At 39.7% G+C, this 17,004-nt stretch overlaps 1 protein-coding gene across 2 annotated transcripts; it reads right to left on the bottom strand.

The window, feature by feature from the left end:
- Positions 1-546: 546 nt before the first annotated feature.
- On the bottom strand, positions 547-12,383 carry CEBPG (CCAAT enhancer binding protein gamma). 2 transcript variants are annotated; one of them, XM_043986104.1, is made up of 3 exons: positions 12,190-12,383; positions 9,603-9,673; positions 547-4,655 (listed from the first exon to the last, which is right to left on the bottom strand). In XM_043986104.1, exon 3 carries the CDS (start codon positions 4,528-4,530, stop codon positions 4,078-4,080), a length of 453 nt encoding a protein of 150 aa, XP_043842039.1. In that variant the 5' UTR covers positions 4,531-4,655; positions 9,603-9,673; positions 12,190-12,383; the 3' UTR covers positions 547-4,077. The 2 variants fall into 2 exon arrangements, with proteins under 2 accessions (XP_043842039.1, XP_043842040.1); XM_043986105.1 differs by lacking the exon at positions 9,603-9,673.
- Between the last annotated feature and the right edge of the window lie 4,621 nt (positions 12,384-17,004).

Below are 17,004 nucleotides of genomic sequence, written 5' to 3'. Positions count from 1 at the left end.
GCACACCTTTGTTGTAGCCCATTTGCTTTCATTTATGAGAGGCAGAGAAAGTAGGAATGATTTCCAAGGCATTTTATGATGCTTGAAATATAAGGGTAAAAAATATTCTATCCTCATTTTCCTCTGAATATTAAACTCCATTCACTTCTTATAAACAAAATGTTTGATATATATATATATATATATATATATATATTATAACTTTTAAAATGTTACCACTTCAGAACTTGAATGTCCTGGTGAGGACAAAGACTCCATATGCTCTAAAAGTGGCATAGTAAGAGGGGCAAGAAAGGCTAAGCTTGACACTCCTCCTCAGTGTCCTTCAACTGAGTGTCCTTCCAAACCCAAGCCCAATTCTGAAATCATTTAGGAAAATTCCATTTTTATAACTCTTGAAAAATGCTAGACAAAATTAGACTAAGACAAACATGGATAACTCATTTTTCTTCACTAGGAAACGAGATAACTTTCTAATCAACAAAACCCAATGTATTGCTTTCCCAATTCTATATGGAGGATTACTCTTAATTAAGAGGTGACATCTAAACAACCAAAAATAAAACTTTATTTTCAACAAATACTACATGAAATTATTCCTCCAGCTATTTTAAATCTAGATCCCACTAGAGGCAAAAACATTTCAGTCTTAATAACAGATCTCCCAACTCTCATCCACCCAATTTGTTCAACATACAAAAAAAGTCTTATATTTATACAATGTTTTAAAGTAAAAATGCAAATTGGTTACCGTTGTTCCAAAGATTTTTATTTCAAATTCATTGGAAGAAATCAAATTTTATTAAAAAAATAGAAATCTTACAAACTGAGAAAAGCTAGGAATAGAAGAACAAGTTGGTACTGTTTTTTTTTTCCTGAGAGACAGAGCTAACAGCCATAAAGTGGTCTTTCTTCTCCCTAGCTTCTGTCAATTCAACATAAAAACCAGCTTCCCTATTTCTAAGGCAGTGTGGAGTATTCTGAGCACTATCTGGTTTAGGTTAAGTATTTTAGGCCTGCTGAAGACAACAGAGAAAGCTCAAGTGCTTTAAATTGCACACACACTTCCAATTTATGTCAATTTCCAAATTTTTATGCCGATTTTCTAGAACATGGTTCCATCTTGTTAGCATGTCTTCTACAGTGCTTGAGCACTTGTTCTAACATTAAGTCAATGAAGCAGATGGAGTCTAAGCAACAGTAAGCTTTTAGATGATGAAATCTTGCACTGAAGTCATTTCTATTCAGAAACTGATCACTTCAGAAGCAAAGATTAAAACATAATTTGAAGACCACCGGGTTATAGAGAAACTTAGTATACTGGCCAAGAGAATGGCTAAACTCGCAAACCAAATCCTATGGCTTCAGGGCAGCACTAAAAAAAACACACAGTAACTTGATAATCTCAGAAGCTCTCAACTTTGTCATTTCCCAACATTTGGTTTTCCTTTGAAATTATGTACTTATCTGTTATTCTACTAAAAACCAAAGCCCTCATTCCAACCCAACATATTAAGGTATTACAGCTGTATCTTTACTTTTATGTACTATGACAATTGTCTCTATTATATCTTAAACTAAAACCTTGTAATTTACTTAGCTCAAGCATGAAAGCTTGAATCCACTTAAGAAATAGCTTCAAGTTACATTTTAGCTGATCTTAAAATATTTAACACACTTCTAACACCCTGATAGCACCCACGAATCCCCACTGGGATCACTGAAAAACATATCGAGTCTGATGAGGTTATTAGTAACACAGTGCAGAGCAAAGAGCATTGGACTAGAAGTCAGGAGACATGGACACTAGTCTTAGTTCAGTCGCTGATTTGCTATGTGATCTTGGGCAACTCATAACCTTTCTGTATTTCAGTTTCCTCATCTATAACATAAGGGGATTTGATTAGATTTCTATAAGCTGTCATTCTCTATTTCTATGATGGATGTGTCTTTCAGAACATGATATAGGAGAGAAAAATGTCTAGAACCATATGTGCTTGACAGTAATTGATCTGATGTCCCCAGTTATGTAACTAATTTAAAAATATTAATGAGATGATCAAGCTTCAATGTGCTTCTAAAGACTTATATGGGGTAACTTAGTTAATCAAAACCTCTATTAGCTTTAACAGGTAGCTAAACATTTCAAGTCCACGCAGTGAACTGGTCCTTACAAAGCCCCCCCACCTCTTACTCTTTCTGTTCTCCATATGAAGCCATAACCTTTCCAAGAAAAATCCAATCATTCATAAAAAGACATATGGTTCTTATCTTCACAAACAGAGCTACGACTACAAAGGCTTTAGCTAGTTCCCATCCCATTCTAATAAGCAAGCTCAATGTCACTCATCACAACTCTAACTACTGAGTCTAATACAAGATTCAAATGAGCTCAAATTTGACAATATAAACCAAACCTCAATAACCAATTTTATCCCACTGAATTTCCAATCTCTTCCTTCCCCTAAGCCAGAGCTATCCTGACAAGCAAAATGGCTTAGATGTCAAGAAAGGGGAGTTTATCACTCTTGTTACTGAAAACCTCCCAAGATTCCACTGCAAAGTATTCCACTCAGTAAATAGGAGGTGCTCCGACTTTCTTAAACTGTCTCAATTATACTCTTATGAAGCACAGCACTACAGCTAAAAACTAGCCCCACCCAAGCAGGCACACACCAAACAGATTTACCTGTTGGACAGTCTGGCATCCTTCCCTCAACAGAGAGTGGATAAGTTCTACTACATGGCAAGGAAGCCAGCCCCATGTAAAATTACAAAGTAAAACAGCTAAGATAAAGCAGAGCCAAAAAAAAATGTTAAGATTTTAACCTGCTACTATTAAATGGAACAGTCTCTAGCGCTTCCCTTTGACATTTTAAATCACAAAATAATTTTGTACTTTCTATCAGCATTCTAACAACTCTCTCAGCAACAATGCTCTCTAAATGACACAGGCTTAAAATTAATGAATGGAAGTAAATGGTGCAAAAAGATTTGGGAAAGTATAGTGTGATGACCAGAAAAGAAATATGCCAGGCTGATATTTTAAATGATGAAATAAGTTGAAAGGGTTTGACATCTTAGCTTCTCTTTTTTAAAAGCCATCTTAATGATACATTACCACTGTATTTTGGGGAAAAGGTATGAAGTCATCCACATATTTTCAAGTAATTATTCTTTTGTTAAAAACTACCTCTTAAACCAAATACTGAACAGGCTGCTACTATGCTACATAAAGTACTTTTCAATATATGTAGCCAAAAATGTCTAGTTTAACAATTCTTTGAAAGAGACACACTTCAGTTTTTCTATGAGTTATTCTAAACGTTCCTGATTTTTTTTTCCCACATAGCCCTATAGTGCCAAAAAACCTGAATGGAGAATTCTAACAAATTTCACTGATATAGAGGCTTATAAGAATAAATATTAATCCATTTACTCCCATTTACAGTTTTGGTATGGCAATTTCAATTTGCAACATAAGACATTTACAATCCCCTGTTTATAATAATCATTTGTAAGACTTTAGCCATCATTGCTGAACCATACTACTGAGAAGCAATTTATGCCAACTAGGGAAAAACTTCTAATTATGTTAAAACAATGTATTTATAACCCTCATATTATAAACTGATCTGTCTCCAAACAGCCAATTTATATTACAGCATGTACAGATTATTAAAAGATTATTTAACATTAATTTTTTTAATCCAATTCTCTTTGTCCATTAAAACCAAGAAACTTCTGCCCAATTTCCTACTTCCCTGGTATACTATTATTTCTCCATGCCAAAAAAGATAATGAACATTTCTGGGGAAATCCAGATCTTAGCAATAACATCAAGTTCTGAGATTTTTATGTTTTTGAAAAAATTATACAACTTTTGATAAAAAGCAACTCATTACTTCAAAACAGACAAACAAGTTAACATTTTAGGCTACTCAAATCTTCAGTGCTTAACCTAGAAAATATCCAAAAAAGGATCTTTAAATACTAGAACAGATCAACTTTGCTACTAATGTAAGTGGTGTAGATCACATCTTCTAAGTTCAATTCCCCAAGACTGTGAATCGACACCTATTGTCCTGTGTTATCAGGATTTGTTGTAGTGCTTTCAGTGCTCATAGGTTGTACGTTGTCTGCCAGATTGTGAGCATGCTCAAGAAACAAATCTTTAAGTACACTTAATTCCTTAGTCAGCAGTTTAATTTTTGCTTCCAAGCGTTCATTCTCTTCTTTAAGCTGGTTGACCCTCTGCAAGGTATCCTGGGCTTTTTGCTTGCTTTTTAACCGACTCTTTTTCACTGCCATGTTGTTCCGTTCCCTTCGCTGTCGATACTCATCACTGTTCCTATCCATTGATGAACTTTTTTTGCTTTGCTTGCTGGGAGGTACAGCTTTGCCTCCTCCCCCAGGGCTGACTGGCACCACCTGAGGAACCTGCTGCAAACCACTTGCATGTGCCTGTGTGTGAATAACACTTATTCCATTTGCTCCTGCAGTACTGCTCTGTTGGGATGTCTTGCTCATTTGGACAGACTCTTTAACCACAGCACAGAGTTAGAAATGGTGGGGACGGGAGCGTAAAGGGTGAAGAAAGATACAAGTGACCCACACTTTCCACACTAAAACTGCCAAGAAATCTTCACATGCACCTAGGAGAAAAATAAACATTATTAAACAGTTCAAATAATAGGTGAAAAATAAACGTCATTAAACATTTTAAATAACAGGTTTAAAAGAGACTCTGCACTTGACTATATTTATCATAATCTTAGCAATGGTCTATCCAACACTGTTTTTGTCCTGGAAAAAAGTCTATGGTGGAATTGCCAACTGTTCAGATGTTTCAGAAGTCTCAAATCATTTAATTTGGAAGGATTATTTAATGGGCCATCCTTTCCAGCTCTAGTACTATGGGAGGACAGATTGCCTTTCTCCAAAAAACCATCCCTGATGGACATCAAGTTCAGCACTCAGAATCTCCAGTAAGAGTCATTTCACAACCTCCCTAGACAGTTTATTACATTGCCTAACTTTTCTTCCAGTTATAAGAAGATTGTCTAATATTAACTTAAGTTATCCCTGCAGCCATTTAACACTATTACTTATTTGTTCAATGTGAAGTGAAAAAAAAGTCTTCTTAGTTGGATCTTTTTATATCCTTTCAATTTAATGTTCTCTCCTAGGATCACCTTTTCTCCACAGAGGCCATCCAATTATTGGCCCTTGGCTGTTTTATTCATCAGTTACATTTGGTACTCCCTCAAATGTCTGACTCTGGGGCCAATCTGGGTCCAGTCTGAAGATAGCAAAGGCCCCAAAGAGTCCTAGGATGGTGGGGGAGGGGAAAGGTGTCTGGAGGTTGCTCCATAGAAGATTGCAGGCCTCCAGGGCTTAACTTTCCTATGTATTAAAGGAGGGGGTTGGGCTAGAAGATTTCTAAGGCCTGTTCCTTTAAGCTCTAACAGTCTACGATTAGTTCTAATTCTGCTCCCGACACTCCAAACTCAGCTTCCAGTTTGTTGTTGTTGTTGTTTGGAGGGGAGGCATTTGAACAAGACCTGACTGATTCATCAGGATCCATACATAATAGGCATCATGCTAAAAAAGAAGAAAGAGGACACGGAAAATCTATCTCTGCTTAAAACATAAAAAACATAACTATGACACTAAAAAGAGAAGCAGCATTGCATCACAACAACTGACCTTGGAGTCAAGGAGATCTGGGTTCATGTCCCACCTCTATGGGACAGGGCAACTCTTGGCAACTCACTTTTCTCAGTGTCCCAGGCCACCCTCTAAGACTAAAAGTTGCAGAGCAGGTGCCCATTGTCATGGGCAAAAGGTCCCTACCTGGAACTCAATACACAAATGAAATCACTGATCTGGTTTTAAAAAAGGACACTAAAAATTTGGACTAAAATATCATCAGGTAGGTAATCTTAGCCATGGGTAAGGCCAGAGTCCCTAAAGATATCTAATCCATTTAAAGAACAGTACACCAAATAAATTAGATCAAAGTTCTGACTCAAATTAACTTTCAGTTTACTATAGCAAAGAGCTCTAAGATTCTATATTTCATAATATTCTACCCTGAAAAAGGTGTCCATGTGTCTAAGTGGTTAAACCAGATGCCTCTCCTGATTGCTTTCACAAATTAATCAAGCATTCAGCAGTTAGCCTCACAGTTAACACGGTACTTAAGAAAATAGCAGGTAACTATTAAGGCAAATTCTAGATGGACCATACTGTCATTCCGTCTCAGCCTTTTAAGCAAAAGTTATTTTTATAGAGGAATCATTACTGCTAAGTCAAAGAGATATATTAAAACCCTAGGTTTAGATTTCAGCATCTTTTCAAACAAATTGGGCTTTTATTATTTATGTACTAGATAGAAAAATCAGAGTATTTCAAATGTATACAGTGAACACAAGAGGAAAGGCTGGGTTCACATCTGACTAGCTACTACCCTAAAGTTCAGCCTACTGGGAGCAGGGTGGTGCCTTTATCCCTTTCATAAGAATCATTTCAAGTGTGAAGCATTTGGAAACACTTCAGATTAAAACTGGATCTGAAAACTGCAAATTCCCGCCAACATTCTTATTGAGTCATAACTCTCAAATTCAACCAGTGCCTCCAAATCAGCATCACACTAAAGGCTCAGGGTACTTTTATACAATAATGAAAAGAAATGCCAAAACTCACATGAGCTACAGTAAAAATATTAAAAAAATTGGGGGGGGGGGGGGCAGCTAGGTGGCACAGTGCATAGAGCACCGGCCCTGGAGTCAGGAGTACCTGAGTTCAAATCCGGCCTCAGACACTTAACGCATACTAGCTGTGTGACCCTGGGCAAGTCACTTAACCCCAATTGCCTCACTAAAAAAAAAAAAAAAAAACAATTTAATCTATCATAATTTGATTTTGGAGACACCAAGGTTAACACATCCTTTTTTCTGAAAAATTCAAAAAATTTTTTTAAACTCAAGTTTTCCTTCAATCTGTTTTTAACTTAACAAAAGCATGCACTTACATTCAAGGCCTCCCAGCATGAAGGTAAGTGACAACAAGCTGTTTTGCTGGATTCATCTTACAATCCTTTGTAGCATGAACTTAAAGCAGCTTCACTCTAATTTAAGATGTTACTGAAATGTCTTTACACTCCACAAAGTTTGTGATTACCGAGAGCAGATAATAAGAGAAACTGTGAAAACAAAGCTCTTTTGGCCACCTCTTGTCTGTTTTTCTACAGTGTGGTTGCTCTTCTTTCTATTCAGCTCACCACCTTTCCCAATTAACCATCCTATTTTTCAATGTGTTTATAACGCCATACAACTCTGACTGCCCATCTACCTACCCCAGCCTTATCTCCTCTAGAATAAGTTTCAAAGTGGGTAAGTCTAAATGTGGTTTATATTTAATGCCACTATTTCTTTCTCACTGTTTACATGAAGCTATACAACTTGGGCGCCTAGGGGACCCACCTTCACATACAACCATTTTTAATAACTCACTGAAAATGGTCTTTAAGCAATTTATGCAGCTAAGAGATGTGTTTAATGTTATTTTGACAGAGAAAAGTAATCTAAGAACAAGGAATGCAAATCATATGTCACTCTGCTTATGGTTGTACCAATGATTCATAGGTGTGACCTTTGTTTACTAACTGGATAATACTGACCTTTCTAGAGAAAGAAACTGAATTGATATTTATAAAGTGTTCAGAAATCTTTTATGATAAAGGGGGTCTAAATAATTAAGTTACCTACCTTTTGGGGGCTTTACAGACATGCAGTTGGACAAAACTGGGTAAATGATGTACCTCTCCTTACAATATCATCAGGAAGGGGCAGCTAGGTGGCGCAGTGGATAGAGCACCTGCCCTGGATTCAGGAGTACCTGAGTTCAAATCCAGCCTCAGACACTTAACACTTACTAGCTGTGTGACCCTGGGCAAGTCACTTAACCCCAATTGCCTCACTAAAAATAAATAATTAATTAGTTAATTAAAAAACAATATCATCAGGAGCCAGAGATTTCCTCAAAACTTTTTAAAAAATGCCTCTAGGGTAACAATTACACACACTTTTTTTTTCAATTTACAGTAAGAAAAAGTGTTTTTCTAGGATCACAGGAGCTACTTTAAGAATAAACTAACCTCATACTATTAAAAAAAAACCAAAACACAATAAATTAACCTCTGAGGAACTATGATCAAAGGACACTGACAACCCACCTCTTTGTGGGCTGGGAAGTCTACAGGTGATTGAAACCTCAAACAAGACATAAATATTCTTACTAAATACAAGTCTAATTCACTAGTACACATAACTTAAGTTTATAATAATTGAAAGTATTAGAAAGTCATAAATAATTCCTTCAAACACTATTTTCTAATTCAGATTTAAGCAATTATATAAGTTTCTCAGAACTTAATTTATGAAATCACCTCATCAAAAGTTAAAAGGACCTTAGAGGCCATCTAGGTCAACCTTTAATTTCACAAGTGAAGAAACAGAGGCCCACAGAGATTAATGAATCCAAAGTCACATAGTGGTACAGCTGGAACAACTAACCGAGTTTTGCCACATCTATTTCTGGATATTTTTTTCTTAACTTGCTCCTGAAATTGAGTTTAAAACATTCTAAAATTTTAACTAAGTTATTCTAACATTTTCACTAATATGGAAATGTTGTACATTACACATATATAACCTATATCTGATTGCTTACTATCTCTGGAAGGACAGAGATAGCATTTGGAAATCAAAACTTTAAAGAAAAATGCTCAACAAATAAATAAATGAATAAAATAAATAAAATCAACATTTTAAGACAATGACTAAGAAAACTATATACAAATGTAATATTAATGTGCAGTGAAAAATGATGAATATGAAGAATTCAGACACATGTGAAATCTGCATGAACTGATGCAGAACAAAAAAAGCAGAACCCAGAGAACAGTGACTATAACAATGTAAATGAACAGATACATAAAAGGAATTTGAACTCTTGAGTACTGGGAAAACCAATGTAAATCCCAGAGAAGAAATAATAAAACACAGACAGATAGGGGACTGCCATGAATGACAATGATTGATGACAAGTTATTGTATATATTACCAGATGTCTCTTTATGATGTTTTTAATTAGCTTAAATGTTTTTCTCTGTCACAAGGGAAAGTTTCATCTATAAAAGTGGTGATGTATAGAAGTGACTGATGTAAAGACAAAAGGAATTATTAAAATGTATTTTTCCCAATAAAGTGCTATGAAAATATGAAAAACAGTAACTTTAAATGACAACAGAACATAATAAGTAAGAGAAAAAGAGAATGTTCACCTGTAAAAGTGAAGAAACAAGAAAAATGTATTTGCCTCATTTCAATTCAATCTTACATTCATTAAGTGCTTCTAGGTCTGGAAAACTGGGAATTCAAATTTATTTAAGTCCCTACTCTCATGGAGCTAGGCAAGAATACTTTAAAAACCAAACACCACATTTCCATCAACCTCTCTATATGGTTACTTCTGTTCAGCATTAACTTCATGCTCACTTCAAACTCTTTGCTGCTGTGATAAATTTTCATACCTACCTCTTTTCCCAGTTGACTATCAATGTTACATGATCATCCACAATGAATACCTTGTATATCCAATTTGTGAACTGCAAGAAATTAGAATTGATTGCCATAAACGAACAGAAGATTACTATATCTCAATTTAAATCTAGATCATCTGACATTCTTTCACAACCAGCTTATTAAAACCCAAGAGTTTTTCTAAACCTATTCCTGTTCATTTTTGAAAAGTTTACCGATTTCAAACTATCTGTGTGAAAATATGGACAGCAAAACAGTAAATATGTTTCTTTTTGGTAATAACTTAGAATCCTGTTCACCTTCCTGATACTTAGAAGCATACTTGATCCCAAGAGACCAATAATGTAAGTCTGGTTGTCAAATACACATTTCGCAAACAAACCAAAAATTCAGCCTTTCTGGAAAGAACATTTAGCTTTTTATTTAGTTCATCCAGCCCCAGATGCCCTTATTGCTTATCCCCAAACTAGTATTTAGCACTTCACTCCAGAGGTCAAAGTTGGCAGCCAGCAAGAGAATAGGCTACTTCTCTAATCCAGGGAGGAGGTGGGGTATGTTTCCCCGGGGGGAGGAAGTGTTGACAGAGAATATTGGGTTGTACTCCTACATCAGGATAGGAAGTGATATTCCCCTCCCACACAAGAGAGAAACAAAACTCTCTCCCAGTATTACTGTAGGGGAGCCAGAAATTAGTTCCCCAGGGTTTAAGTTGATTGGGGGGCAGGGGTAGCTCTGTGGAGGTCACAGGGGAGAGGGAGGTGGCTCTGACTAGGAAAACGCCTAAAAAGCAGATTTGATATTCTGGGAGGATTAGCAGTGGCCTGGGTGTCAAGAAACAGATTCTAGTCCCAGTTTATCCACTAATTTTCAATATAACATTGGGCAAATCCCTCCCCGTTTGGGGTACATACTCAGTTTTCCCATCAGTAGAAAGATGGGGGTGGTCTAGATGCTCTTAAGAAACCTTCCAGTTCTAACAATTTAGAATTCTGGGTTACCCATGCTGGGGTTCCAGGCTTGTGGGTAGCAGCAAATAAAGGGCATCAGGTTCACCTAGGCTGGGAGAGAAGGGGAAGCTAGGGCTGGGGTCCACTCTGATGGAGTAGGAACAGCACATAAACAAAGTGAAGGAGAATCCCAGTTTTCTCAAACTGGGCAAACAAGGGAAAAAAGACAAAGAGCAGGCTTGGGTTTGGGTCCCCTCTCCCGGGAAAATAAAATAATACTATCAACAACAAATGATGAAAATAGCTGACGTTTACATAGCTCTTCAAATGCTTTTCATATATTATCCTATTTGTCCCACATAAAGAAGCTGTGAAGTGCTATTATTATTCCTATTTGATACACACGGAAACTGAGACAGAGAAATTAAGTGACTTGCCCAGGGTCACTCAGTTAATAAGTACTTCAGAGAACATCTGAACCCATGATGAACCCAACAGACTAAACAAAGTCCAGTCACTACAACAGAGGTTCTTAACCTGAGGGTTGTGAATCTTAAAAATAAAAAACTATTTCAATATTTATTTCCTTTGTAATCCTATGTATTTTATGCATTTAAAAACATTCTGTGATTATACTGCTTGCCTTCTCAATGGATGGGGTAGGGATTGGAGACAGGAAGAGAATTTGGAATTCAAAACATTTTTTTAAATGTTAAAAAAAGTTTTTTTCTGTGAAGGGATCCAGAAGCTTTAACGGATGCCATGGGGGGGGGGGAATTCATTAAATTGTAAAGGGTAAGAATCCCTGCACCCTGGAAGAGCTCCCCACCCCCACGCCTTCATTCCCAATCCCCTTCAAATGCTAGGCCTCCCCTCTGCAGGCTACACCCATTTTATCCCGTATCTGTCCCGTCCCGGCAGAGTTGTTTGCAAGTGGTTTCCGTTAGACCGAGGGCTCCTTAATATCTTTTGCCTTTCGTATCATCCCCAGCACTTAGCCCAGCGCCGGGTACACAGCAATAGCTCAATAAATGCTTGGACTGACACTTCACAGATTTCAAAGCACAACATCTGAGGGATCCAGGAAGTGACTGGTCTAGGATCACTCAGGTAAGAAAACAATAGAGGCGGGCTTCAAATTTTGCTACCCCTCCCCCAGCCTCGATTCACTCCACGCACCCCACGCGGCCTCGGGGGGGGGGGGGTCTCCTCCTCCCGGAAGGCTGAAGGGAGGAGCCAGGTCTCCCCGCCCCGCCCCTCCCCTCCCGGAGTGCTGGGTGGGGGCCAGGGATGACCTCACCGCACTAGGAGGTGGGTGTTGCCAGCAGGTTGCATCAGACGCCGCACACGGAGCCACTTACCCCCCCACCCCCACCCCCCGCCATCCACACCCCGGGTCACGCGGGGACTTCCCCGGGCGGCGGCGGCGGCGGCGTTCGGGGCTCGGGTCCCTCTACGGCCAGTCCCCGATTCCCGGGCCCGGCCCCAAAGCGCGCCCCCAGCGGCTTCGTAGCCTCGCGTTCACGCGAGCGGCCGGCTTCGCCGCGGCCTCCTGCCTCCAACCAAGCCCGGCCCGGCCCGACCCGCTCGGGCTCCCCCAAGCTGCCTCAACTCGGCCCGACTCGGATCCTTACCTAGGGGGCCTCTACCCGAGGCGAACCTAGCGAGGCCCCCGCTGCGGCGCGACCCCGACGCCTGTCTTCGAGGAGTTGGAACCGGCGGACAGCGAGAGGCGATTGCGAAACCAACCAGCCTCCCGCTCCCGCCCGGGCCGCGCTCGCGCTCGCTCTCACACCCTCCTCCCCTCCCCCTTTCCTAGCACCATTTACAAGCTGCCGGCGCCTGGGCCAATGAGAGAACCCCATACCAGAGGATGATGAAATCTCCGCCCGCAACTGGCATCTCTATGAGCCAATAGGAAGGGGAGCTTCGGGAAGGGCGCGGGGCTCAGAAATTCCTGTTTGCCTTAAAGTGACAAGGCCTTAGGAGGGTGTGGCTGAACCCTGCCAGACTCCTCCCCCTCTCTTCACAGCTGGACTCCTCTGGCTAAACTCTTCCTTCGGCCAATGGGTCTGGCTCACGGAGTGGCTCCGAAGCCGCGCTAACAGAGTTTTCCCAGCGCTGGCCGAGCCGGTATAGGTGGAGCGGCTCCCAAATACCCCTGGCTCGGCGGGAGACCGAAAGGGGCATACTGTGCCCGGGGCCTGGGAGTCCCGCTGTAGTCCGCCCTCCTTCCCATCCTGCGCGTGGCATGTTCGGGCTTTACCCGAGAGGGAGGAGTAACTCTCCAGAACATCCCCAGTCCCGAGCCGCCTGCCGGGCTAGCCGGCGCCCTCCTGCTTCGTCCCTCCAGGGACCCAACCTGAAAAACTACGCAGAGTATTAGAAGAAAATTAGGGCCTCTAAAAATGCCAGAGGATGGGGGTTCCTTTTACACACACACACACACACACACACACACACACACACACACACACACACACACACACACACACGAAAAAAGTCTCCAGATTTCTAATTTCACCATCTCCTGGAGGAGCCCATCAGTAGCTATCGAAGAAAAGACAATTGAGCTGAATCCCCAATTAAGATCGAGTCTTGAGGGAGGACAGGTCAAAGGATGGATTTAATTTAGAAGCCTTGTAGCTGATCGAAATTAAATCCTTTAAATTTCTGGAAGACACCAATGAGTTTTGAGTTAAAGCTTTTAAGTGTTGGAGGGAAATATAAGCTTTTTAACATAACATTAAAACAGGAGTTTCGCAGTATGAAATTGCTAGTATAAAGTTTGGTTTTGTGGTGAAATTCCCAAACCTATACTCATACGCCTCCAAAAAAAAAAAAAGAAGAAAGAAATCATCGCACAAAATGAATAGTGGTACAATTCTCATTTTTAAATGAGACCTTTAGGTTTGAGGGGTTTTTTTGGTTGTTGTTTTGGGGGTTTTGGGGGGTGGGGGGGCAATGAGGGTTAAGTGACTTGCCCAGCGACACACAGCTAGTAAGTGTCAAGTGTCTGAGGCCGGAATCCAGGGCCGGTGCTTTATCCACTGCACCACATAGCTGCCCCATAAATGAGACCTTTAACAAAAGGATATGAATTCGGTTTTTACAAATCAAGAAGCACTTACTTTTTGGATGAGTAGAACAGATTGATTGGTTTGATTGCTTCCTCTTTAGCAATTCTTATCACAAGAAGTAGGTCGTCTGAAAGAGGAGTTTCTTCATTTCTTCAGGGCATAATACCAACTTTCCTCATAAAATTGTTTCGAGGAATAGCTGACCTGATTGTAAAACTCTTGCAAAATATAAAAAGACATTTAATTTGTATATAATACTTTGTTGTTGTTTTATCCTTCCTTCTCAGAAGAGGACCAATGACTTCAGAAGGGTGATGTCTTGACTTGCAAGTGAATTGGATTTAAGTGAGGCAGGGCTCTGTGAAGTCATCAGCCTCATTCTCTTCTTTAGGGTCATCTGAGTTCAGTGGCAAGATAAAGGTCAAGCCCAGTGAAGATGACCCTAGGTGAAGTGGGAGACCTTGGCCTTTTTAAGCTAAGATCTTTCCCATGTCTTAGTTTGTCCAGGACAACACACGTTCACTGATTTAAGGCTAGGTAAGAAATGAAACAAAAGATGGTTTAGTTTGTCTACTCAAAAAATCAAACTGGAAGGGGAAGACCTTAGCACTGGAGAGCCACCATCATATAGTGACTAGAGAATTGCCTTTAGGGCTAGCAGGTAGGAGTCTAGTGGCCCACCCCTCATACATACAGGCTGTGTGATCCTAGTCCAGTCCCTTAATCTCTCAGTACTCTTTTTTTTTTGCAGGGCAATGGAGATTAAGTGACTTGCCCAGGGTCACACAGCTGGTAAGTGTCAAGTGTCTGAGGCCAGATTTGAACTCAGGTACTACTGAATCCAGGGCTGGTGCTTTATCCACTGCACCACCTAGCCACCCCCAATCTCAGTACTCTCGAGGGCTCTCTCAGAATTAAATTGCAGAAAAAGATGCCAATTGCATTGTTAGAGGAATTCCCTTTGCCACTGAAATCACAAATCTCGTCAAGAGCTAGAAGGTTCTAGAGGCCATCTAATCCAACCCCAAATAAAGACACTGCTGCTCAGAGAACACAAATCACTTGGCCAAGGTCAGGTGGGAGTCGAAACTAGGTCCTCTGGGTCCAAGGCACTTTCCATTATACTACACTGTCTCTTATTATATTAGTCAGGAGTTGATCTATTATTCTGTTGCATATGTTAATCTTCAAAATTTATCATTAAAGACAACTATTCTCAAAAATACAAGGATCCAAGACAATCCCAACATACTAATGATGAAGCATACTATACACCTCCAAAGAAAGAACTGATATTGATTGAACACAAACTGAAGCTTCTATTTTTCACTTTATTTCTTTCATGTTTTCTTTTATTTGATTTTTTAAAATACAAATGACTAATATGGTAATGTTTTAAATATTTGCAGATGTATATCCAAATCTGAATGCTTGCCACCTGGGGGGTGGGGGCGGTAGGATTAGGAGGGATAGAATTTAGAACTCAAAACTTTAAACAAAAATGTTTATTAGAATTTTAAAAATAAAGAATTTGGATGCTAAAAATTATCATTAAAACCACTATTTATATTTTCATTTGGGTCCCTTATATTTTTATGAGAATTTGACAGTCCTCCAATTTGCACATTTTATAAAACTGACCTCATTATCATTCCAAAGTGAATGGCAAATCCAAATTCATCTTTCAAGACCTTAGAGATCTAGTCAAATTCCTTTAGATTAAAGATAAAGACCTCTCAAAGGGTGGTGGGACCTAAGATTGCCATAGCAAGTTAGTCAAAGTGCTGAGACTGGACAACTTTTCATACTCTTAGTCCTATACTCATTCTACTGATACCATGTTCCCTGTAACATACTGTGCCTCAAATATAGCTGAGCTTTTCACTAATTTCCATCGGCCTCTGCTAATGCCTATGTCATATACAGGACTGGACAGACTATATTTCTAGCAGTTCCTGGAAGTGACTGTCAGAGGAGTTAAATTACAAAAGTCCTTGATGGACCTACGATTCACCCACAAATTAAACCTTAATCATTTACTACATGCAAGGCATGTTTTCAGCAATGTGGATGGGTGAACAAATCACATAATCTCTGCCCTAAATATGCTTTTCTACAGGAGAGAGAGAGAGAGAGAGAGAGAGAGAGAGAGAGAGAGAGAGAGAGAAGATTGAAGATTCCACCTATAGGAATTATATATAAAATAGACTATAACAAGGAGCAAAAGGAAAAATTTGAATTGAAAGAGATCACTTTCAAAAGGTTTCATTTTGGGGCAGCTAGGTGGCGCAGTGGATAGAGCACCGGCCCTGGACTCAGGAGTACCTGAGTTCAAATCCGGCCCCAGACACTTAACACTTACTAGCTGTGTGACCCTGGGCAAGTCACTTAACCCCAATTGCCTCACTAAAAAAAAAAAAAAAAAAGGTTTCATTTCTATTACTTTACATGCATTTTATGTTTATTGAGCTGAGTTCAGATGACTGATCTGAGTATATGTACATCTGAGTACATTCTCCAGAAAAATGTAAGCTCAAGGGCAAAGACAATTTTATTTCTATCATGTTATCCCCAGCACCCAGCAGAGTGCCTTGAGTATAGCAGGTGTTTAGTAAATGTTTGTTGAATTGAATTGATGTGACACCTGAAGCCACATCTTGGAAGAAGAAAAGAGAAAGATTCCAAAAGCTAAAGATAAACTGATTTCCAAGGGTGGAGTATAAATTCACAGAGCAGAAGAAAGCAAGATGTAATTGGGGAACAGCTAAGGAGTCCAGTGTGGCTAGAGTATAGCATATAGAGTTCATGAAAGGAAATCCTGATATATGAGATTAGGAAAGCAGGTTTGCAAAAAAAAAAAAAAAGGCGGGGGGGGGGGGGGGGGCAGGTTGCAGCTAGATTGTGAAGGACAGTGACTTCCAGACCAAGACATTTGTATTTTATTCTGTAGGTAATAAGAAGCCATCAAAAGTAACATGGTCAGACCTATGTACTAGGTTCTCTACCTGGTACCTTTTTAAAAACTTGTGAGAACCTCGTGTTTCAAGGACAGCCCCTCAACTTGTAGCATGGGGGTGTCTTTGTGTGGATCAAAGGGAAGCAGAATAGACATCTCCAGTCCCTAATCCACCCACCCTTCTCCAAGGGAGACTTTAATTCCTGCCAGGAGTGGAAGCAGAAAGTTGGGGCCAGAGGCTACTCTGCTCTCAGAAAGATGGGGTACTGGGCCACATTTGTATCTTTCTGGGCTCTTCTATGCTGTTATTGTAGGGGATATGATCAGGCTCAATCTGATTTCTGAGCATTATTTCATTACTGGGAGGAAGTAGGACCCAAAACTTTATATCCAAGACTTGACCACTTTCCCAC

The sequence above is a fragment of the Dromiciops gliroides genome, chromosome 2 (genome assembly GCF_019393635.1).
Source record: "Dromiciops gliroides isolate mDroGli1 chromosome 2, mDroGli1.pri, whole genome shotgun sequence".
In the NCBI taxonomy this organism is placed as follows: domain Eukaryota; kingdom Metazoa; phylum Chordata; class Mammalia; order Microbiotheria; family Microbiotheriidae; genus Dromiciops; species Dromiciops gliroides.
Note: the sequence above shows the minus strand (reverse complement) of the source record. Positions and strands in the feature narration are given on the sequence as shown.